This window comes from Paramisgurnus dabryanus, chromosome 23, assembly GCF_030506205.2.
Source record: "Paramisgurnus dabryanus chromosome 23, PD_genome_1.1, whole genome shotgun sequence".
Taxonomy (NCBI): Eukaryota; Metazoa; Chordata; class Actinopteri; order Cypriniformes; family Cobitidae; genus Paramisgurnus; species Paramisgurnus dabryanus.
Window position 1 is genome coordinate 9,648,448 of NC_133359.1, and position 25,671 is coordinate 9,674,118.

The 25,671-nt window shown below is 35.3% G+C and overlaps 2 protein-coding genes across 4 annotated transcripts in view; one reads left to right on the forward strand and one right to left on the reverse strand.

The window, feature by feature from the left end:
- The first annotated feature begins 1,802 nt into the window (after positions 1-1,802).
- aass (aminoadipate-semialdehyde synthase) lies at positions 1,803-24,000 on the forward strand. The gene is made up of 24 exons (XM_065292020.2): positions 1,803-2,076; positions 4,600-4,853; positions 4,978-5,154; positions 5,299-5,383; positions 5,476-5,543; positions 5,815-5,961; positions 6,154-6,232; positions 6,345-6,472; positions 6,577-6,728; positions 6,969-7,091; positions 11,637-11,748; positions 11,939-11,998; positions 12,460-12,527; positions 16,157-16,278; positions 17,613-17,742; positions 17,830-17,940; positions 18,089-18,197; positions 18,428-18,568; positions 18,805-18,972; positions 19,057-19,152; positions 19,258-19,373; positions 21,751-21,839; positions 23,051-23,227; positions 23,320-24,000. The coding sequence occupies exons 2-24, from the start codon at positions 4,626-4,628 to the stop codon at positions 23,436-23,438; spliced, it is 2,805 nt and encodes a 934-aa protein (XP_065148092.1). The 5' UTR covers positions 1,803-2,076; positions 4,600-4,625; the 3' UTR covers positions 23,439-24,000.
- Positions 23,827-25,671, reverse strand: part of ptprz1a (protein tyrosine phosphatase receptor type Z1a) — a 70,411-nt gene continuing 68,566 nt past the window's right edge. For all 3 annotated transcript variants that reach the window (XM_065292018.2, XM_065292019.2, XM_065292017.2), the window contains one exon: positions 23,827-25,671. In XM_065292018.2, coding sequence (XP_065148090.1) covers positions 25,528-25,671 — 144 coding nt within the window. In that variant the 3' untranslated portion in view covers positions 23,827-25,527.

A 25,671-nucleotide genomic window follows, 5' to 3' on the forward strand; every position in this document is an offset into this window, starting at 1 on the left:
GCCTAGGTGTATGACTTCCTTTCTTCAACAAACACAATCAGAGTTTAAATATTATCTGTTAAATGATATCTTGGCTCTTTTTAGCTTTGTAATTGAATTAAATAGTGCCTGAACTTTAAAGCTCCAAAAAGATCATCGTGCATAATTAAAGGACTCTAAAGTTGTGTCCTAAATGACATGTACTATACACAGCACACTTAAAGGGGACATCTGACTTTTTCCATGTTTAAGTGCTATAATTGGGTCCCCAGTGCTTCTATCAACTTAGAAAATGTAAAAAAGAACAACCCAGTAATTTAGTTTTGGTAAACCATTTGACTACCCTTGTGATGTCAATAGGGGATCTTATTATGATTATACTGCCCCCGCTTTGCTAGATAAGACCCTTATGCCTCAATCAGGATTGTTTAGAGTCCTTTGAAGCTGCGTTGAAACTGCAATTTTAAACTGCATTGAAACTGTAAACTATTGGGGTCCAATAAAAAATCCTGGAATGTTTTCCTCAAAGAACATAATTTCTTCTCGACTGAACAAAGAAAGAAATCAACATTTTGGATGACATGGGGGTGAGTAAATATCTGGATTAATCATGCAAATTCTCACTTTTCTCAATGAATGATTTTTAATGAATTACGGTCAAATCCCGGCACATCCCAAAGTCAGGGGGCACTCTCGTGGAAAACTACCTTTGTGCCACAGAAGAAGTACCATTACAAACGCTATTCCAGAAATTGTCTAGAGGAATATTTATATCGCTGTTCCTTAAATAGTTTCAGGTATTTTCATGATAATAAAGAATATTTTGAATAATTTTGTTTAACGAGTGTTGCTTTTTTAAATGCACGTTATAAACGATTCCGATTCATAAGGATTTTAGATTGATAAGGACTTCCTACTGACCAAATGCCGTAATACACGCACAAGCTGTGCATGAAACACAGAATCGCAGCCTTTCAGACAGGCATTTTTAATGGGACACACGATTAAACGTTACAGCCCTAGAAAGTAGAGTATTCCTTTAAGTTACTTAGTCTACCTATTAAAATATTATGATTAGACAAATATGAATTCTCATATTTCTACTTGATTAACAGCTCAGACAGAATAGTTCTGGTCTGGGGCAGTGCCCCCCTGCCCTCCCCCAAACTCCGCCTATGTTCTTGGGTGAACTATTCCTTTAAGATTTAACCTGTTGCTCTCAAGTGGCCAACAAGTGATATTCATGTATGTCTGTTGTCCAAAATGAAACGAGTAGCTGTTGTTAGATGAAATATAATGGAGTATGTGTGCAAAATTTAAAAATATAGTGAGTAAAGAACAAAAGTTGATAATCACTCAAAATTCAAAGTAGCAAAAAATATATTTAGGTACAATAACTTAAGTAGGCCTACATTTGCTCCAATAATTTATTCCACTGCATTATTCTACCTAAAAAAAAAACCATATAATAGTATGCTTAAGTAGTAAATGATAGTATACTATACTAATTACTACACTTTGTTAATATATTGTATACTATATCATTATTCTGTTGTTTTAACTAGTGAACTTATAAACTGTAGTAAATACTGTATTATACTTTAATATTTAGGCTACAATGGTACGGTTAAAACACAGCACTGTCTAGAAATGTTCCTACTACACTATATTTACTGGGAGAGAGGGGGAGAGCGTGAGGAAGAGAGGCTCTTTTTCTCCTTCTACTTCAGTCATAAAGCTGCGACGCTACGTCAAGGGCACGAGAAGAGGCAGATCCTCATCCTCAAACCGGATTGGTGGGATGAATCCGTGGCTCAGATTACCTCACTGACGCAGGAATGCGTTTCAGTCACACAAACATCTCTGCTGTGGTCTATGTCGCGTGGATAGGCATAACCAGCGCGTTTTCACCGCATTTTCCGTTCCCAGGTGTTAAACAGATCGGTCGAGTTAGTCATCTGTCATTCACATTAAGCTACACAGACACTCACACGAGCTGTGTAGAGTTTATATATTTATACGCGTTCATGTGATCACGCGCGGCCGGTGGTACGGTTGCAGGTCCTACGAAACTCATTCTTAAATCTGAAGTTGAAGGTAGGTCACAAAAAACCCTGTAGACAACATAAATAAACACTTGTTGCCCTTAAACACGGAGATATTGGCATGCATGCTTCATACAATATAGCTTGCTGTTAGTTAATAATAAAACTAATAGTTGAGGTCTGACATCATGCATATTAATGAGGCGATCGTTTGCATTTACAGTAGCTGCTTAAAGCTTTACCACTGACAGCTCTGTGTAATGTATGTGTTACAGTTTTATTTCCAGTTTATAACTTGCTTAACGAGATCTTATAAGAGTGAAAATGGTGGAATTATTTTTTTATTAAAGTTTGTAACTTTTTCTATACCAAATTCGTGGCTTTCAACAATATATACTGGTGTTTTAGTGTACAGTTACTTTAATAAAGTGTATTTTTAAGCACTTTGTCACATGCACTCTTACACTATAGAGTATTTGGTCATTAGCTCTTGATCATTTTTGAATACCTCAGATTCTTAAAGTGATAGTACACCTGAAAATGAAAACTGTAATCATTTGATCAAACCCATATTAGTATAAAAGGACTCGTTTTGTTTGATCACTTACAATGTATGGAGGATGAAGAACTCAAATGTGACATCATCCATAGGTTTGTGAAGAGCTTTTTTGAAGCTTATGGTTTGCGGGGCCTGCTGTCGTCATCTTGACATCGCGTCACCCATCATCATTTACTAAAAACCAAAAATGGCTAAAGAGGCGGGACGTGGGTGAAGCTGAGGTGGCTGGTTGCTAAACCACGCCCGCCTAGCTTGACTGTAGTGACAGCAGTGGCAGTTTACCTGTCACTTAAGTGGCCACGCCCTTATTTATGCAGAACTTTAAGCGGATGAGTTACAAAAAAATTCACCCCCTCACAGTTGTGAGGGCAAAAGTAGCTATATAGACCAAAATCACTTTTATACCAGGCTGGAGTGGAAACATATTATTTTCTGCTGTAAAGTTGGGCATTTTAACATGGGGGTCTCTAGTGGCCCTTCGATGAATTGCAGTTGAAGTCATTTCCGTATTGCTTCATCAGAAAGATCGAAAGGTTGCCCCATGGGCCAGATCTTATATTAAAAGTTACAATGAGTGCATTTACAGAATAATCGGATATTATCAAAAATCTGTTTATTATTGAAACATATTTTCACGCGTTTATATGCAAATCAATTAACCGGCAATGCTAGACAGTAGATCAGTTTTTGATTACGCTGTTTATGGGCTTTCCCCCGATTATAGAAAACAATTTTACATGTTTACGTGACCCCACACGTTGACAGTTTATTACGCATAATTGGCGTAAGACATGTGCATGTAAACCTAGGGGAAACCTTCCGATCTCTCTGATGAAGCCAATACGGAAGTGACTTAAACTGCAATTCATCGATTGGCCGCTAGAGGCAGGCCCCAAAAGGAAGTTAATTCCCATATACCCCCATGTTAAAATGGCCAACTTTACAGTAGAAAATAATATGTTTACAGCCTGGTACAAAAATAGTTTTTGGTCTGTAAAGCTAAGTTTGCCCTTCATGACAACTGTAAAGGGGGGTGAATTTTTTTTGTAACTCATCCGTTTAAATTATATTAAGCTTTAAAGTTCTGCACAATTAAGGGCGTGGCCATTTGAGTGACCGTTGAACAGCCACTGCGGTTGCTAGAATTGATCTAGGCGGGCGTGGTTTTAGCAGCCAGTCATCTCAGCTTCACCCACGTCCCGCCTCTTTTCCCAATTTCGGATATCCGCGAGTGATGCGCGATGACGCAAGGCCAAGATGGTGACGGCAGGCAACGGCTACTTTAAGCTTCAAAAACGATCTTCACAAACCAATGGGTGACGTCACAGACATTACGTACATCTTTTTTTCAGTTTATGATGTAAACCCACTCAATGACACAGAAGTAGCGATTGTCGTATTTTTCCCATCGTGACGTATATCACAGTATAACTGTTTCTGAAATGAGTAAAAACGGTAGGTTTCGGACTTAAATGCGTTAATCGAGAATTTATTGGATTGTTGAAAGTTTTTGCTGTTCGCGAATCGCTGCAATCTTTTCCCGGGCACCACCCTCCTGCTATTCCTTGTGACTGGAAGTGTCAATTAGGGGAGAAGATTAGCGTTTTTGATTAAAGATTTTAAGGGCACATGGATTTAAAAAAAAATATGAAGCTCACAGATTAGTAATTTAAAAAAACCCTCACATTTCATTGTGAAATTGAACTGACAGTACCACCACTGAATGTGAAAAAATTATAGTTTTTAATAACTTGGAAGCTACTGGAAGTAATGAAAGCATGTGTGTGTGTGTGTGTGTGTGTGTGTGTGTGTGTGTGTGTGTGTGTGTGTGTGTGTGTGTGTGTGTGTTTAAACACACTATGTAAGTGCTATGCAAATAAAACTGATCTGACTGGTCAGCTTGGTTCTAATGCAATCCTGTTCTTTGCCAACCCTCAATGGTGTCTTAATTATGCACACAGCAGCATTATTTGCCTGACTTGTCATCCTTATTGTAACTTAAAAACGTGTATGCAGTTCTACCCTTGCGTGTTTTGGAGGCCATGCTTCGTCTTGCGTGGACCCACGGTAGAGGCTTCAGAGGTTGTGTGCTCTGTCAGAGGAGATCTCGTCATCATCAGAATAAGCACAGCGTCATAGCCATCCGACGCGAGGATGTCAACGTTTGGGAGAGACGGGCGCCGCTGGCACCACGGCACGTGAGGGAGATCACAGCCGCCGGGCACAAGGTGCTGGTGCAGCCGTCCAACAGACGGGCCATACATGACAGAGTGAGTACATTTCAAACCATTAAACTGAGTATGGAATGACAAAAGTGTACGTTTGCATGAATCTTATATGTGACTAGAACGTTCTGAACATGTAAATAAATTGCTTTATATTTCCCATTCTCAGTACTATGAAAAAGCAGGTGCTGTCATACAGGAGGACATCTCCGGGGCATCTCTCATCGTTGGTGTGAAAAGACCGCCAGAAGAAAAGGTGTACCCCCAAAAAACCTATGCGTTTTTCTCACACACCATCAAAGCACAGGAACCCAACATGGGGCTTCTGGATGACCTTCTTAAAAAGGTAAAATATCCAGTTTGGAAGTAAACAGTAAATGTCCTAAGGCAACCTATAGGTCAATTTGATTGTTTTGAAATATTTATTCAGTATCTTACTCAACAGTTTGCACAAGATACCTACTTATATTCTGTAATATTTCTTTTTTAGGAAGTGCGACTCATTGATTATGAGAAAATGGTTGATCCCAATGGCTACAGAATTGTTGCATTTGGACAGTGGGCTGGTGTTGCTGGTATGGGACTTTCTGATATAGGTGAACATTTGTGTCACCACAGTTAAGGTTTATGCAGTATGCAGTTCATTTAATCTATTCTGTTTTTACAGGAATGATTAACATTTTACATGGCCTGGGCTTGCGTTTTCTTGCTCTGGGACACCACACCCCATTTATGGTATTTTGCAATTCATCTAATAAACAACAATGTCTTATGTAAGCAAGTCTAGTTCTTTTTAATAAGTCACAGATAAAAAACGCTGTTAAGCTTGAAGCATAGTTCTGTTTTTAAACATACGCAAGGCCAAATCTTTCACGTCTGATGGCCAAATCTTCTTAGATAAGTTCAGGACATAACAGTAGTAACTGATTTTCTAACCGATGTCAAAGTCACTTCCTCTTCTCATTACTTAACACAATATGTTTTCTTTTTGTCTACCTTGTGACAGCACATTGGCATGGCACACAACTACAGAAACGTCAGCCAGGCCATCCAGGCAGTGAGGGATTGTGGGTATGAAATATCTTTAGGTTTGATGCCCAAGTCCATAGGTCCTCTCACATTTGTGTTTACTGGCACCGGCAATGTGTCCAAGGTAAGTGAGAAATCCAAACACAGCTGTAATCTTTAACTAATGTGTGGGTTTAAATTGGTTCATGACGTAAGCACATGTTGCGTCTGTCTGTGTTGTGCAAAATGTTATTTTATGATAAAAAAAAAGAGGTGGTGACACAACTTAGGTAATTGGGTGAAGTGTCCCTTTAAATATCCTCTGCATTTTTTATAGGGTGCCCAAGAAATTTTCAACGAGCTTCCTTGTGAATACGTGGAACCTCATGAACTCAAAGAAGTATCGGAGACTGGAGGTCCTGCTCAGATTTCCTAGTAGATTACTGATCTTTTTACTCATAACTGTATTGTCAATTTTAACAAGCTGTATTTACGAAAGGCCTTACTGTATTGTAATATGCTTTGCAGATTTGACCAAAGTATACTTCACAGTGATCAGTAGACATCACCACCTGGTAAGAAAGAGTGATGGACTCTACGACCCTTTGGAGTATGAATACCATCCTGAGCTGTACACGTCAGATTTCAGAAAGACTGTGAGTACTAAGTAAACAAAAGAGGTATCAGTGTGTCAGTATGACTGGACATGCGTGCAGTGTATGAGAATAGCATTTCATTAGTTTTTTTTTTGTTTGCATAGATTGCCCCTTACACAACCTGTCTGATAAATGGCATATATTGGGACCCTCACACACCCAGACTTTTGCGACGACTGGACGCTCAGCGTCTGATCAGACCCGTCACACCTGCATCATCATCACCCGATCACGGCTGCCCTGCACTTCCACACAAGTGATCTCCTGCTATTGTTTTCATTATAATAGAGCTTTGCATTAGTTGTGCAAAAGGTTGTGGTTTGATCCCAGAGAAATAAATTAAACTCATTACATTCCATACTTCCCATTATTTATCGCTAATATCAGATGAGTGTTGACTTGAAATTCCTGGATGTTATAACTCGTCTTATTTTTTTAGACATTTTTATAAATCGGAGTGTTAAGTGATTCACACATGATCTTTTGTGATCTTTAGGTTCTTGGCTATCTGTGACATCTCTGCAGACACAGGTGGCTCCATTGAGTTCATGACTGAGTGCACCACTATTGAGAAACCCTTCTGCATGTATGACGCAGATCAACATATCGATCATGACAGGTGTGATACTGCTGAAGACACATTATTTCTTCTAGCACTGCTTGTTTATGGCTTTAAACACACATGATTTACGCTTGCCAGAGCTGGTGAAGATATTGTATAGATTTATTTTAGACATTGCTTAGATTTACGTTAGACATGGCTTAGATTTACGTTAGACATGGCATAGATTTGCATTAGACATCGCATAGGATTTTGTTATTGCCTAGATTTACTTTAAATATTTCATAGATTTACATTAAATATTGCATAAATTTACGTTAATTTTGCATAGATTTACATTATACATAGCAGAGATTTACATTAAAAATTGCATCAATTTACATTAGACATTGCATAGATTTACATTAAAGATGGCATAGATTTACATTAGACATTGCATAGATTTACATTAAATATTGCATAGATTTACATTAAATATTGCATAGATTTACATTAAATATTGCAGAAATTTACATTAAACATTGTATAGATTTACGTTAAATATCGCTTAGATTTACATTAGACATTGCATAGATTTATGTTAGAAATTGCATAGATTTACATTAAATATTGCATAGGATTTACGTTAGATATTGCACACATTTATGATAGAAATGGCATAGATTTACAATAAATATTGCACCGATTTACGCTAGACATTGCATAGATTTATGTTAGAAATTGCATATAATTTCGTCAGACATTGCATTGATTTACATTAGAAATTGTATAGATTTACATTAAATATTGCAGAAATTTACATTAAACATTGTATAGATTTACGTTAAATATCGCTTAGATTTACGTTAGATATTGCTTAGATTTACATTAGACATTGCATAGATTTACGTTAGACATTGCTTAGATTTACGTTAGACATTGCATAGATTTATGTTAGAAATTGCATAGAATTTCGTCAGACATTGCATTGATTTACATTAGAAATTGTATAGATTTACATTAAATATTGCAGAAATTTACATTAAACATTGTATAGATTTACGTTAAATATCGCTTAGATTTACGTTAGATATTGCTTAGATTTACATTAGACATTGCATAGATTTACGTTAGACATTGCTTAGATTTACGTTAGACATTGCATAGATTTATGTTAGAAATTGCATACATTTACATTAAATATTGCATGGATTTACGTTAGACATTGCATAGGTTTATGTTAGAAATTGCATAGATTTTCAATAAATATTGCATAGATTTACGTTAGACATTGCATAGATTAATGTTAGAAATTGCATAAAATTTAGTTAGACATTGCATTGATTTACGTTAGAAATTGCATAGATTTACATTAAATATTGCATAGATTTACGTTAGACATTGCATAGATTTATGTTAGAAATTGCATAGATTTACTTAAAATATTGCATAGATTTATGTTAGACATTGCATAGATTTATGTTAGAAATTGCATAGATTTTCAATAAATATTTCATAGATTTACGTTAGATATTGCATAGATTAATGTTAGAAATTGCATAGAATTTTGTTAGACATTGCATTAATTTACGTTAGAAATTGTATAGATTTACATTAAATATTGCATTAATTTACATTAGACATTGCATAGATTTACATTAAAGATGGCATAGATTTACATTAGACATTGCATAGATTTATATTACATATTGTATAGATTTACATTAGACATTGCACAGATTTATGTTAGAAATTGCATAGATTTACATTAAATATTGCATAGATTTACATTAGACATTGCACAGATTTATGTTAGAAATTGCATAGATTTACATTAAATATTGCATAGATTTACGTTAGACATTGCATAGATTTATGTTAGAAATTGCATAGATTTACATTAAATATTGCATAGGATTTACGTTAGATATTGCACACATTTATGATAGAAATGGCATAGATTTACAATAAATATTGCATCGATTTACGTTAGACATTGCATAGATTTATGTTAGAAATTGCATAGAATTTCGTCAGACATTGCATTGATTTACATTAGAAATTGTATAGATTTACATTAAATATTGCAGAAATTTACATTAAACATTGTATAGATTTACGTTAAATATCGCTTAGATTTACGTTAGATATTGCTTAGATTTACATTAGACATTGCATAGATTTACGTTAGACATTGCTTAGATTTACGTTAGACATTGCATAGATTTATGTTAGAAATTGCATACATTTACATTAAATATTGCATGGATTTACGTTAGACATTGCATAGGTTTATGTTAGAAATTGCATAGATTTTCAATAAATATTGCATCGATTTACGTTAGACATTGCATAGATTAATGTTAGAAATTGCATAAAATTTAGTTAGACATTGCATTGATTTACGTTAGAAATTGCATAGATTTACATTAAATATTGCATAGATTTACGTTAGACATTGCATAGATTTATGTTAGAAATTGCATAGATTTACTTAAAATATTGCATAGATTTATGTTAGACATTGCATAGATTTATGTTAGAAATTGCATAGATTTTCAATAAATATTTCATAGATTTACGTTAGATATTGCATAGATTAATGTTAGAAATTGCATAGAATTTTGTTAGACATTGCATTAATTTACGTTAGAAATTGTATAGATTTACATTAAATATTGCATTAATTTACATTAGACATTGCATAGATTTACATTAAAGATGGCATAGATTTACATTAGACATTGCATAGATTTATATTACATATTGTATAGATTTACATTAGACATTGCACAGATTTATGTTAGAAATTGCATAGATTTACATTAAATATTGCATAGATTTACAATAGACATTGCACAGATTTATGTTAGAAATTGCATAGATTTACATTAAATATTGCATAGATTTACGTTAGACATTGCATAGATTTATGTTAGAAATTGCATAGATTTACATTAAATATTGCATAGGATTTACGTTAGATATTGCACACATTTATGATAGAAATGGCATAGATTTACAATAAATATTGCATCGATTTACGTTAGACATTGCATAGATTTATGTTAGAAATTGCATAGAATTTTGTCAGACATTGCATTGATTTACATTAGAAATTGTATAGATTTACATTAAATATTGCAGAAATTTACATTAAACATTGTATAGATTTACGTTAAATATCGCTTAGATTTACGTTAGATATTGCTTAGATTTACATTAGACATTGCATAGATTTACGTTAGACATTGCTTAGATTTACGTTAGACATTGCATAGATTTATGTTAGAAATTGCATACATTTACATTAAATATTGCATGGATTTACGTTAGACATTGCATAGGTTTATGTTAGAAATTGCATAGATTTTCAATAAATATTGCATCGATTTACGTTAGACATTGCATAGATTAATGTTAGAAATTGCATAAAATTTAGTTAGACATTGCATTGATTTACGTTAGAAATTGCATAGATTTACATTAAATATTGCATAGATTTACGTTAGACATTGCATAGATTTATGTTAGAAATTGCATAGATTTACTTAAAATATTGCATAGATTTATGTTAGACATTGCATAGATTTATGTTAGAAATTGCATAGATTTTCAATAAATATTTCATAGATTTACGTTAGATATTGCATAGATTAATGTTAGAAATTGCATAGAATTTTGTTAGACATTGCATTAATTTACGTTAGAAATTGTATAGATTTACATTAAATATTGCATTAATTTACATTAGACATTGCATAGATTTACATTAAAGATGGCATAGATTTACATTAGACATTGCACAGATTTATGTTAGAAATTGCATAGATTTACATTAAATATTGCATAGATTTACAATAGACATTGCACAGATTTATGTTAGAAATTGCATAGATTTACATTAAATATTGCATAGATTTACGTTAGACATTGCATAGATTTATGTTAGAAATTGCATAGATTTACATTAAATATTGCATAGGATTTACGTTAGATATTGCACACATTTATGATAGAAATGGCATAGATTTACAATAAATATTGCACCGATTTATGTTAGACATTGCATAGATTTATGTTAGAAATTGCATAGAATTTCGTCAGACATTGCATTGATTTACATTAGAAATTGTATAGATTTACATTAAATATTGCAGAAATTTACATTAAACATTGTATAGATTTACGTTAAATATCGCTTAGATTTACGCTAGATATTGCTTAGATTTACATTAGACATTGCATAGATTTATGTTAGACATTGCTTAGATTTACGTTAGACATTGCATAGATTTATGTTAGAAATTGCATAGATTTACGTTAGACATTGCATAGATTTTCAATAAATATTGCATAGATTTACGTTAGACATTGCATAGATTTACATTAGACATTTTATGTATTTACATTATACACTGTATAGATTTATTTTAAATATTTCATATATTTACATCAGACATTAAATAGATTTTCTGAACATTAGGCACCTGAATCTGACTTGCTGTGGGCAGTTTTGATTTGATATTTAGTTGATTTTAGTTTTGACCTGAAAATTGACCTTGGTTTCTGGTCTGTCATCTCGCCAATATATATAACATTTACATCTATGTTTCTGTGCAGTGTGGAAGGTAATGGCATTTTAATGTGCTCCATTGATAATCTGCCTGCCCAACTTCCCATTGAAGCTACTGAGTATTTTGGAGACCGGCTGTTTCCTTACATCTGGGAGATGGTAAGATGTCAAATTTTTGGTGGTGAGTAATAATCTCTTGTGTTGTTGTGACGCATTATAGGGATTGGTTTGCTTGGGAGAAGGCAGCTTTCAACTTGCAGATTTGTTAATTATTTTTTTTTGCTTATGTACATGTTTTTTTTTTGCCTATGTAAATGATTTAAATAAAGGTGTAACCTTTGTTCAACAGCTCCCATCAGACGCCACCAGACCGCTCGAGGAAGAGGACTTCTCACCACAAGTCAGAGACGTAAGTGTATTAGAAAGTTGGAATTAGGGGATTTTGCCTTCTAAACTTTGTAGAGATTGTGTTAATGTGTACAAAAAAGTTTTACAGCTTTTGTAATTTCCCAGACAAACTACAGTAGCTGTGTGGTGCAATGTTTCCTCTGAGCTGCACGCATGCACGGACAGAGATAAAAACTCTGTATAGATGCCAGACTCAAAGATGTGTGGAAAAAATGCTGGAGATTTTTTGAATATGAGCTAAATGAATGGGCTACGTTTCAACTGGAGCCTTTCCGCATGTCTATTGATTTTCAGTATGGAACTAAAGCTGTGAGAAATCTTGTGTTGAAATAACGTTGGCATTGCAGAATAAAATTTGTGAGATAAGGACTGTGTTGACTGCGAAAGATATTTCTTATTTAACAGCAGTAAAAACTGAAAAGAAGGCCTTAAAATTAAGCTAGTTTGTTTATCTCAATCTAGGCTGTCATTACATCTAACGGCAAGTTGACTCCTAAGTTTGAATACATTCAGAAACTCAGAGAAAGAAGGTAAGGAAATCAATGGTTTATGTTCATCTCTTTAACTAGTTTTGTTGTCGCTGAAGTAATAGGCTTTATGCCCAGCTGCACTACTTCCTGAACTTCAGCCAGCTCCTTGTTTCCTGTCTGCCATTATTGGACAAACTGATTAATCCAGGTGTATCTGATTATTGTTGTTGTGACTACTGAGATCAGGCACACCTGGATTAATCCGTTTGTTTGTGACTACTGAGGTCAGGAACACCTGGATTAATCATTTTGTCCAATAATGGCAGACAGGAAACAAGGAGCTGGCTGAAGTTCAGGAAGTAGTGCAGCTGGGCATAAAGCCTATTGAACCATGGGTCTCCAACCCTGTTCCTGGAGAGCACCTTTTTGTAAAATCAAGGTGTGTTGGAGTAGGGTTGAAACTAAAGTAAGCAGGACAGGTGCCCTCCAGGAACTATGTTGAAGAACGGTGATGCATTATATAAAGAAATATATTTTTACTTCACACATTAAGAAACATGCTCACAATCTAAAGATTTCTTTAAAGGAGGACTGACTAATGTTGGGTAAAGCATATCAATGCATACATCTTTACTCTAAACACACTTTAACCTTGATTTCTTCCTCCAGCTTTCAGAAATATACGAAGATGCTTTTGGTTAGCTAATGTCTGTTTTCTTCTATATACTGTGATCTATATACAGTACTGTGATCTTTTGTATGTGAGTGGGTTTGTTATTGAAGGTATCTAGACAAACCACACAAACGGGTTACGTCTGTGTTTGTTAGTTAACTCTTAAATGCACACCTCGGGTCTTAAGTGACCCGGGGCATCATTCACCACCTTCCCCGTTGTTCATTTTTTAAAGTTAGACCTCCAGCTAGTATTACTCAATCTATTTCCAGACAGCAGACTTAAATGAAGCTGGCGGTGGCTCTATTAGCGGCTTTTCTCCTTTGCTTGCCATGCTAAACGGTCACACACACACTAACATGTGAGCACGAACTGTGAGGTTAGCAACAGATTTGCATACTACGAGTTGATTGGACAGGTACTTTCACATAACACACGTGGAGCATATTCATAACCATGCATTAGCGGTTATATGCGTTGTTTTATTCACCAAACAATATTAGAGATCCGTGGTCGAATCAAACGCGGTGCACCGTGTGTGTGCCAAACCGTGGGAAAGTGAAGTGGCACGGTTCGACCATCTATACAAAGTGTATCCTACCTGTGGCCCAAGATCTTGGGATAGGCTCCAACCGTCCCCTGACCTTGTATAGTTAGTTTGGAAATGAATGGATGATGGATGGATGGACTGAAATTTTTGATACAAATGTTGCAGATTATAATGGTGACTGAATTATTACACTAGTACCACCTTGGGTGGCATTATTTTTGAATAATTTAAAGACCCGTCGTTAATTATTCCTTATTTAAATAACATCACTGCCTGGAATAACATCATTGCGATCTTGTCTCATTACTGAATTCATCACTAACTTGAATCCGTGTTTGTTTTGTGAAGACACAGGGTGGTCGTGGCTGTACGGTATTAACACACTGCATGCCTTGAGTTTACATCTGCTGAGATGAATCTCTCGTGGGTAGACCTTCTTACCCTTACCGTCACTCCCTCATCGCTTTATTTATTTCCTGGAGTCTTCAGCACTTAAAAAAAATCAATGTGTCAATCCCTTTTAGTTTTAAGTTCAATCATTATCCAAGGTGAGCTTCTCTTTTCAAGATTCAAATATCTTTTCAAGACGATTAATTGAATATATCACATCTTCAAATGGAAGTCATAATCTTTTCATATCTTCTTCTTCAGCATCTCATTCAAAGCTGCAGTTAAACGTGATTTCCTCAATAACATCTCAGTCTCATTCAAGGGTAAAAACAGACCGACAAAACCATAGACTGTAGTATTTTGCAAGTTTGTTTGTATCCATTGTGGTCTTTACTTAATGGAGCTGCCCACAAGGTAACATTGACCTCTATTCAATCAATGCAACGCTTAAAAAGCCACCATTTGACTTGAAATGTTTTCGGCTTGAAAAGAGATTCATTCCCTCCAATCCAACATGATCAGATTATTAAACATTTTGAGCAATATGGGTTTTTCACATTTCATTGTCTAGTATTAATGATTCCTCTCTATAAAATGAATAAGTCTGTCTCTAAATTCTGATTCGATGACCCACAGAACTGTTATATTATGGCTGCTATTTACATGAGTGCTGTATATTTATTCATTTATATTCTTAAAATGGATAGGGTTAGACTTTATATTACAGTGTAATTATATATTTAAGTACTAAGTAATAATGAAGATCCCATTACACACGCTGTTTCTGCGTATCTGATGTTAATCTGGAGTACCTATAGAGTAGTATTACATCCTTAATATCTCAGAAGAGTCTTTAGTTTGATCAGATTTATAAAAGACAGATCAGCTTTACAGATTCTGATAACGTACGAAAAATTTGGAAGGAGGAGTTACGAGCTGCGGGAGGAGCGAGTCACGAGTCATGCAACACTTTATACAACACTGACTGGATAACTTATGATTCACTACATGTTTGTGTCGTTTATATAATATGCACTTACGCGCCTATTTCCAAAATAACACAGAAGTCTTAGCGCATGCAACTCATGACCCGGTTAAGACTTTTCAATGAAATCAGCTGAATGGATTCCAAAATGGTAAAAATCTAATGTTTAACTCTAAGGGAGTTGGAAAATGAGCATATATTCAAAAAAAGTGGAGTGTCCCTTTAACACATACAACCTTATTTTAAAGTGTTACCGGTTAAAAACCCACGGTCAGTGCTATTGAATCAGTTATATGATTTGGCATTTTTTATATTGATGCATAACATTATTACAATAATAAACATGATTGAACTTACAGTAATAATATTGTAACCATACCATTATATAAATTTGCCCATTTTAAGCCCACTTATGACTTTTCCCATTTAATAAATTTTTTATAAGCAACTAATTATTAAAGCGCAACATTTCTTAAAACTAATATTTAGTGTTTTTATAAATTTCCAGTTTTGTGGTATTTTCAGAGAGGCATGCAGGTGGTCGGGGGTCAAAAGTTAAATTTTTGCTCATGTGTCGCATCAGATCCAATTAGGCTGAGCGACAGGGTGCTTGGATCACATGTGTTTCCCAGGGGACTCTCCGAGCAAACAGCCTCTTTAAACTGTAGTGATTATTTTCTGAATGAAGAACCAACTGATCTAGAATCAGATCTCTCTTTCCTCTGTGTGCTTTGATCTGAAAACGACCTTCTAACACATTAACATTTATATTTGCTTGTCATGTGGCCATATATGTCACTTTTATATAAAAACTGATGGAAATCTGGTAAATTAGCTTGATTGGGTCATCGTTATCGTTTTCGGAGCTTCATGATTATTTCTTCATCTCCTTTTGTGAATTTTGCTTCCCTTCAATGAGTTTAAGATCACTAACAGGATATGTTTGGTGATTTCACAGATTGCTTGGCCTGTAAGAATTGTGTGTGTGTGTGTGTGTGTGTGTGTGTGTGTGTGTGTGTGTGTGTGTGTGTGTGTGTGTGTGTGTGTGTGTGTGTGTGTTAATAGTAATAACTGTACCATCTGGCACACAGGGAATCGGAGCAGATCCTGAAGAAAGCAGGAATGAAGCGAGTGCTGCTTCTGGGCTCAGGCTATGTGTCTGGGCCAGTTGTCGAGTATCTCACCAGGGATGCTGGTACCCAGGTCACAGTGGGTACGTTCCTCTCATAAAATCCGTCTGGGGTGCAGCTCTGCTATAATGCTCAAATTTTGCTATTGGAGTCACAGTTTTTTAAATTGTAATGAATTGAATGAGTAACACTACACAATGAGGTTGTATACATTAACGTTAATTAACACTTTAATTGAAGATTTGTTCATATCTGTCATTTCATTCACTCATACACACACACACACACACCTCATGTAGTTCGTAATCATTTTTTTTTTGAAACACGAAAACAAATGTTTTTCATACAATTAAAGTAAATGGGGATTGCGGCTTATAGTCACTTATATTGTTCTTTTATTGTAGCGTGATTTTTTAAATTTATTTTAACGTTTCGTGACATTTCTTCAACTTTGTATTTTAACCTGGAAGAACTAAATAGCTCTTAAAAATGCAATAATAACCAACATCCATCCATAAAAAAATTAAACGCTAAAACTTTTTAAAATGATGTGCAACCATCTGACTCAATATAACTTTAATACTTTAGCACTTGGTAAATTATGGTTAATTTCTACGTATAAGGGGTGTATGGTAATGCAATATGAACTAAAAATGAGCAGTAGTATAATATAATGTAATAAATTAATTATTAAGACAAATAAATGCATTATCAATGATTATTCATGCCATTTTTATAAAATATTAACAACATCACTATCCTTTTATATAATATTATAGTTGTTGTTGTTGGTATTATTACTAATATTACTATTAATAATAATTATTATTATTTATTATTATTAAGTTATTATTATGGGCATTAAAAATATTCCAGTAATTATAACAATCCTTAGAATAATTATTGCTATTACTACCACTATTGTACATACTTTTATTACGTAAAATACATATTATTATTATTATTATTACCTAAATATCTGTATTATTTTCCGTTTGATTTATTATTATTATTATTATTATTATTTTGCTTATTATTATTGCTTCATAACAATACCATCATCACAATTGCTGTTTTGTTTTCTGTTTTGTTGTTTAGTGTTCTGTTAAATTGTTTGTTAACTGAAAAAAATTATTCATTCAATTTACTCAATTTTTTTAAGGTAAGCGGTCGCAATCAATTTATTTAAGCTACATTTAAACAAAAAAAAGTGAAAAACAAAACAAAACAAAAAAACTTTTGTTTAAATGTAACTTAAATAAATTGATTGCGCGACCACTTACCTTAAAAAAATTGAGTAAATTGAATTAATCATTTTTTTAGTGTTGGTTGTTTTGCCTTAATAAATAAATAAATAAATGATTATTCATTGTTACGTTATAATTCCTAATCTAGTGTGATCTACTTTATATCGCAGCATCAAATTTGTTGCATCAGGCAGAAGACATTGCAGCCAAGTATCCTAATACCATCGCTTTCATGCTGGACATCACCAAACAAGAAGGTCACTTTGAATCTCTGATCAAAGACCATGACATTGTTATCAGGTAAACTTTCATTACTTTATTTAGTAAAATTCCCAATGATAAAGTAATGATGTCATTTATCTTTGTTGCTGCCGTTTTTGTGTCCAGCATGTTGCCGTACGCATTTCATCCACAAGTAGCCAAACACTGCATTAAGATGAAAGTTAACTTGGTGACCGCCAGTTATATGAGCCCAGCCATGAAGGAACTTCAGCAGAGGTAGAGTTTACTGTATTTTGAATTAGCTAAATAATATATTATACTAATAAATAAAGGTAAAATCAGTCAGGGCGACACGTTGATTTGATTGGTTGACGTCGTTAATATATGCAGCTTGCTTTCTAACGATTGGTTGTTGTTTCCCAAGTGCCGAGGAAGCTGGCATCACCATTGTAAATGAGATGGGTCTGGACCCTGGCATTGATCACATGTTGGCCATGCAGTGCATCGATCAGGCCAAGGCAGACGGTTGCACTGTAGGTATTGCACGCATGCACTCGTGTGTTTGTTTACCAGTTGGATGTGTTTGTGGGTATTTGCGATAAAGTGACATACTGTCGCACCATTGGTGGACTCGTCGGCACGTCTGGAAGACATATTGACAGACCTCAATAAACGTTCACGGCGTAGCGAATTTTCATTTTCGTTTAGTCTCCAATGAACCGAGAATGTCAAGTCATGATCTGCAATTTATGTGTCTCGACAGGTGGAGTCCTATAGCTCATTTTGTGGAGGTCTCCCAGCCCCGGAGTGCTCTGATAACCCACTGCGTTACAAGTTTAGCTGGAGTCCGTATGGCGTTCTGCTCAATACCATCAGTCCGGCCATCTACCTGAAGGACAACCAAGTAATACAATTGAATTTAGCTTGTTGAGGAGAGCTGTGGTATCACTTTTATGAACAATAAGATTTATTATGGTGATGTATCTTAATTGATAAAGCATTGCTTTAGCAGTACAATAAGTCATGGGTTTGATTCCCAGGGAACATCAAATGTTTAGCTTGAATGACAGTGTCTGCCAAATGCATAAATGTAAATAACATTTGCAAAATGTAAAAATCTTTGTTATCTTTATTGATCAGATCGTCAGTGTTCCACCTGGTGGCGCTCTCATGGAAGTCACAAAGCCAATGGACTTCTTGCCTGGTTTCAATCTGGAGGGCTTCCCCAACCGAGATAGCACCAAGTACGCCGAGCTTTACGGCATCGAGTCGGCTCACACTTTTATCAGAGGAACTCTGCGCTTTAAGGTCTTCATGCTAACATTTTAAAGCTTAACATCCAATAAATATCTAAAAACTAATGTGTCGTTTGTGATGTGTCCATGTCCGCAGGGCTTCGCTTCCGCAATGAGCGGCTTTGTGAAACTGGGCCTGATCAACACTGAGCCGTGTCCACTGTTGGATCACACGGCTTCTCCTGTTTCATGGGTACAGCTTGTGTTAACATGTTTTAGTTTAATGCAAAATCCTTGAAGAGATCTTTTATGATATTTCATTTTTTTATGTGATCATATACTTTTCTCTTCTATACAGAAAGAGCTTTTGTGTAAGCAGATTGGATTGCCCTCCACAATGAGCAGCAGTACTTTTGAAGAAGCTGTTTATGAGCGAATAGACAAAGATGACTTCAGAATGCAGAGTCTCAGATGGTAGGGAGTTTAATAGTTAAACAATAACCTTCTCGTACATTTTATTGCTGCAGTTACTGTATGTAATCATGCTGGTTTGTGTTGTGCATTTATTAAAGGGATAGTTCACCCCAAAATAAAAATTATATTATTATTTACTCGCTCTCATGTTGCTACAAACCTGTATACATTTTTTTCTTCTGATGAACATGAAGGAAGATATTTTGAGGATTGTTCATGAGCCCCATTCACTTCTATAGTATTATTTTTTTCTACTGTGAGAGTGAATGGGGCTCATGATCGGTTTGGCTACAAACATTCCTCAAAATATCTTTCTTCGTGTTCATCAGAACAAAGAAATGTATATAGGTTTGTAGCAATATGAGAGCGAGTAAATGATGACAGAATTAAAATTTTTGGTTGAACTCTTTCCCTGCCAGCGTTTTTTTTCCAAAGTTGCCAGCCAGCGCCAGCATTTCTCATGATTTTCAAAAAAGAGTTGAATGCCTTCCAGCAAATGTTTTTCAATATATCAAATGAAAGAACAGACCGTCTGCTTTCAAACAAACAAACAAAAAAAGTTTCATCCTATCTTTTCTTTTTATCACCTCTCAAATATGGGTAGGTTTCTTAAAAAACACAAAACTTTGAGCAAAAATGTTAGATAATTGCATTTTTGTGAAGGACTTTTGATAGAGATCAGATGCAGAGCGATCCTCAAAACTTACACGTACATCAGGTTTGTATAAGCCACCTGGTGGATAATAGAGGTATTGCAGAAAGCCTGAAATACTCGTCACTAGCAGGGAAGCGTTTTCTCTTAATTGACAGACTCGTCTATGGCGGGGAAAGAGTTAAGCTATACTTGCAAAGGAAAACATCACTATGGCTCATATATGTATTAAACTTTTGTATGTAACTCTAATGTAGCACCAATGTGACCCTGGACCACAAAAAGTCATAAGTAACAATGCAAATATATATTTGTAGCAAACACCAAAAATACATTGAATGGGACAAAATTATAATTTTTTCTTTAATGCCAAAAAAATCATTAGGCTATTAAGTAAAGATGAAGATATTTTGTATATTATTTTCTACCATACGCACATATATATATATATATATATATATATATATATATATATGCGATTTTCTCAATGATTAGATTTTTTTGCACTCTCACATTCTTAAGTTGTTGTATCTCATCCAAATATTGTACTATCCTAACAAACCGTATGTCAATGGAAAGCTTATTTATTTAATTATGACTGGTTTTGTGGTCCAAGGTCACAAATTGTCTAGGATATGAATGATATCTAAGGTTATGTCGCTTGTTGATCAGATCTGTGCCATTATTATCCTCAGGCTTACAGATTTCTTCTCGAGGGATATAAATTGTGTGCAGAAATCTCATAGATTTATATTAAAGGAGGGACTTGCAAGGTATCTAAAAATCAGGGTATCACAGAGACTGGGTGGGCATTTTTGCAAACCACCTTGGAACCACACAAAACACTATACAGTACATTACAAAATGTTGGGTTGTTTTTATCCATGACTGGATAAAAACTGGACAAACCCAATTGCCCATGTTGACCTAACCAGCCTTCATTTTGGATTTAAACAACTCAGCATAGGATTCATTTCAAAGCAACAGTTGCGTTTGTCATTTTTTTCCCCAACAATGGGTTTAAGAGAGTAGCATCCACAAAGCAATATGTGAAAATAACTTAAAGAGTAACTAAACCCCAAACCAACTTTTTTTAGTTAATGATCTGTAAGGATTATGTTTTATTAGTGCTGTTTATTGATTTTAGTAATTTTTTTGACATTTGGATATAAAGTGTTTCAATACTGCAATATATGGTGTAAAAACGTCTGAGTGCTGCCCTCTTCAGGTTGAACGGTGGCTACTGCAGTTGAATTTTCCCATTGGATGTTGGGTCCAAAAAATGACTCGTGACGTAAGCAGGTTCAAGATCACCACGCCCTTGTTACGATCTCACCACACACTTGGTACAAGCTTAGTTCGTCCCCTCTATCTTCGTAGGGATCTGCCCACTTTTCTTGCATTTTTCAAATATTGCCAGTGGGTGGAGTCAGCCTCTGACCAGGGGTTTAGTTACGCTTTAAACACTTCAGCAATGAGTGTCCCACCACAGTAGCATTGTGGTTCCAACATTTAAAAACTCCCCCAACTTGTGTATGAATTAAGCCGTTCTCACTGTGACTATAGCCATAGATGCTGGAATGGGGTTAAAAATAAAAAACTGCATCCAATTCAATGTCCCAATTCGTCTATAATTAAAGTAGCAAAATGCTCAAAAAGAAGTGTTAATATTAAAATGTTATATTGAAGCTGTTAATGTTACTGACTGACTGAATTCTCCATCAGGCTTGGGATGCTCAGTGAGGAACCTGTTCCCCATGCAGACACCATACTAGCAGCGCTCGCTAAACACCTGGAAGCCAAACTCGCCTTTGGTAATAACACACTTTTAACAGTTTTTAAATTCATAATGTGACCCTGGACCACAAAATCAGTCATAAGGGTCAATTTTTTGAAATTGAGATTTCTACATCACCTGAAAGCTGAATAACGCTTTCTATTGATATATGGTGATGTCACTACTGATCTATATAAATGACTGGATTGCGCATGACGTCACACTTGTGAAGCCACCGAGCCGCCATGTTGGTATACCCAAACATTCTATTAAATCAATGGACGTTATCAGATTTTAATAATAAAACATCACTTTACTCGTCTTCGTTTTTATATGTGAAGTTACCCTGTACATTATTACAACACAAACGTCCAAATCATGTAAATAGTTATTTACTGAAAGTTGTACATTTTGCGTTTAAATCAGTTATTATACATTCATCTTTATTACAGATTCAGATCAGCAAGGGTCTTACCTAGGGAAACGATTGTCATTTTTGACAAGAAAAAAAAGTGCACTTTTAAACACAACTTTTTGTTTATCTCCTGTCATGTGACGCGCCAGCGCGACCTCACGTAATACATCGTCACGTCAAGAGGTCACGGATGACGTATGTGAAACTACGCCCCAGTGTTTACAAGTGTGTAGAAAGAGGACCGTTCCGACGTTGTTGTATGTGGAATGATACTAATTAATGTCTTTGTGTCAGTTTATTGTTTAAAATGGTCCGCAAATGTGCGTTTCATATATGTAACACGTGACCTTTCCACGTCATTATGCAATTACGTGAGGTTGCGCTGGCGCATCACAGGACCGGAGGAAGAAGAGAAGTTGTGGTTTAAAAGTGCATATTTTTTATTTTTCTTGTCAAAAATGACAATCGTTTCACTAGATAAGACCCTTAAAGTTTTGGGGTCCATTAAAATGAGAAAAATCCAGGAATGTTTTCCTCAAAAAACATAATTTCTTCTCGACTGAACAAAGAAAGACATCAACATTTTGGAAAGAAAATGAATTAATCCTTTAATATTCTAAAGATTTTGGCATAAAAATAATTAATAATTTGACCCTTACAATGTATTGTTGGCTTTTGCTACAAATATACCCGTGCAACATTCATCCGGCCCAGATCATTGTAAAGCTTTCATCAAATGTAGATGTTTCATCCCAGAAGCTTCTGGTTCTTTGTTTCTGTGGGCTAAGACAAACTGCATTTATAAAAAAAACTCCTACTTCTTTTTCATGTAGCTAAAGGTGAGCGAGATTTGATCATCATGAGGAACGATGTAGGAATCAGACACCCTACTGGTGAGCTGGAAACCAGACACATCAGCCTGGTGGTCTACGGGGAACCCAATGGATTCTCAGCCATGGCTAAAACTGTGGGCTATCCAGCAGCAATCGCGGCACGTATGGTACTCAACGGTCAGTTCTAACCCGCCATTACTTAACACATACCTACTAAGCCAGTATTTTAAGGCACTTTAACTTAAAAGTGTAATGGTGTCCCGCAACAGATGAACTGACCACCAAAGGGCTCGTGGTGCCGATGATGAAGAGCATCTACAGTCCGGTGCTGAAGAGACTGCAGGATGAAGGTCTTCAGTATATCACCAAAAGCACTGTATCGGAGTAACCAAACCCATGATGCTTTAAAACACCCGCATCACGCTGAGATCTCAACAAACTTGTATTACCGACTGCCAGAGACTTACAAAACAACACTGTTTAAACATCCATTCTTCTGTAGTAGTGAACGTCGCAGATCAGTATCAGAATGTCAGGGTTGGTGAAAATGATCTGATGGTAACTCAAAGTTGTTGGTAGGCTTCAACACAACAAAAATGTGGATGATTGTAGGCATTTACGATGATTGTGTGTTTATTTTTAGTCAGTGTTGTTATGGTAAATAGGGAGTATTTTATTAATGTGAAGCAGTCAACAGTCGGTATTTTATAGCTCTTATGATGAAAGTATTCAGATCATTGATGTAACATTATCATAAATTGTTCTTTAATATTGAATACTACTGAAAAGTTTTGTTTTGGAAGTTTTATGATTTATTTTAATGCAGCTAAATCTGTTAAAATTTCAGCAACAAATCTTTACGCAATGTGAATTTTTTTTTAAACACTACCTTTTAAAAAAAACAGCACGTCCAAAGAGGTCATATTAAAATGTTTGCGTTCTTGCCGTAAGGTCTTTGTTTTTCCTTCAATGAATGTGTAAAGTACTGTTAATCTTGATTTGACAGACAAAAAATTATGATCCTCCCCCCATGTTGACCGCCCAGTTTAAGTTTGTATTGTTTCTGATGTGGGCCGGTCAGCATAAACTAGGCCACCAAGCTCAGGATAATTGGGTCTGTGCTTATTAGAAGGTAAAAATGCAAATGAAGGTAACAATATATTTACCGCTCAAGACGGCGTCTGGACATTGACCCATATTTCTCTGCAAATAAGTGACCTTTTGCTCTTAAGACTGGATTAGAATTTGAGAATAATTACAAGCAATTCTTCAAAGGGATTATTTCATAACTCTGCGTAGCTGTCATCTTTGTCACCAAACCCTAAGGCTCAGACTTATTTATTATAATCAGTTCCTTAAAGATGTGTCTTCTAGGTTTTAAACGCGATCTGAGCAATGGCTTACAGGCCCATAAGAAGTGACCCGATCCGTCTCGGAGTTAAGCCAAGGCGAATTTGTGCAGGGCCGTGTAAAAGTTAATTGAAAAACAAAAGCCAAATGACTTTTTAAGAAAACCTGCATCATCCTCGTGGACCAGATGGAGAAGACTAGAATAATTATTACTTAAAAATCTGACCTCTTTGGTAGTTTGGGAATCTGAGCTGAAGTCAAAAGAAACTAGCTGCAGATTTATCAGCCCACGTGAGCCAAGCAAAAGGCGTCTGGAGACTTATCAAGATGAGTCTGTCCCCAGGGCAGATAAAAAAACTGAAAATTCTTTAAATAAACCAATCAAATGATTTTGAGCTAAATCTCAGTCTTTCTGACTGTATCAATGATTATAAATATTTTCTTGTCTTTGCAAAAACCAAGATTGATAAAAAAAATTGTGTACTTTCGTGTTTCTTTTAATCCTACAAACAGACAAACATCTTGTACAGCTAAACAGTGTAAGTACGTAATGTTTCATCTTAGGCCAGTAACAGTACAAAATATTGAGACAACAAAACATAATTTTAAATGTGTCGACTAAAATTATTTAAACGCAGTCGTATCCTGTAAAGCGCTAAAGCCTCTGCGGCAAAATATAAAATTCTAGACATAAATAGAAATTTGGTCCATCGACGAGGGCGATGCTGTATTATTTACAGATTAGAATATTATTTCCTGACTTTAACAATGAACATTTTTGCCACTTTCTTTGTATTTATACTGTATTTGTATGAAAAACAGCTCAGCTCGGCTAAAATACTTCCAGACTAATTTACAAAAGGGTCTTCTTTAAACAAGCTTTTAAGCAAATAAATATAAGACCGTAAAAGACATTAGTAAGACATTAGCACAAGGTGGCAGTTTGACAGACAATTAGTTTTGAGTAAAAATGTGGAGTGAAGTTCAAAGGCACACATTTAATGGCCGCACCGCAACCGGCAGAGCTCCGTCAGTTCAAAGATGAAAAATATGGATTGGGAAAACAGAAAACATCTTTGACAGAAAAAGAGAGTCAGTTTTTTTCTGTTCAGGCTTCATCACTATGGTTACACCAGCGATTGCAGACTCTCAGTCGAGATCGAGGCGTCTCCTGGGACTGAACCGTTGTTGTCGGTACACTGTAGCGCTCGCTCATCTTCTTGGGTGTCGACCAAACTCAGGATAGCTTTGTAAAGAAACTGATACTGATC

Excerpts from the sequence above, each read along its gene's own strand:
- aass (XM_065292020.2), top strand. The coding sequence starts at position 4,626 with ATGCTTCGTCTTGCGTGGACCCACGGTAGAGGCTTCAGAGGTTGTGTG. Across the intron at positions 18,198-18,427 it reads CCAAGGCAGACGGTTGCACT|GTGGAGTCCTATAGCTCATT; the intron begins GTAGGTATTGCA and ends GTGTCTCGACAG. Across the intron at positions 19,153-19,257 it reads CGGCTTCTCCTGTTTCATGG|AAAGAGCTTTTGTGTAAGCA; the intron begins GTACAGCTTGTG and ends TCTTCTATACAG.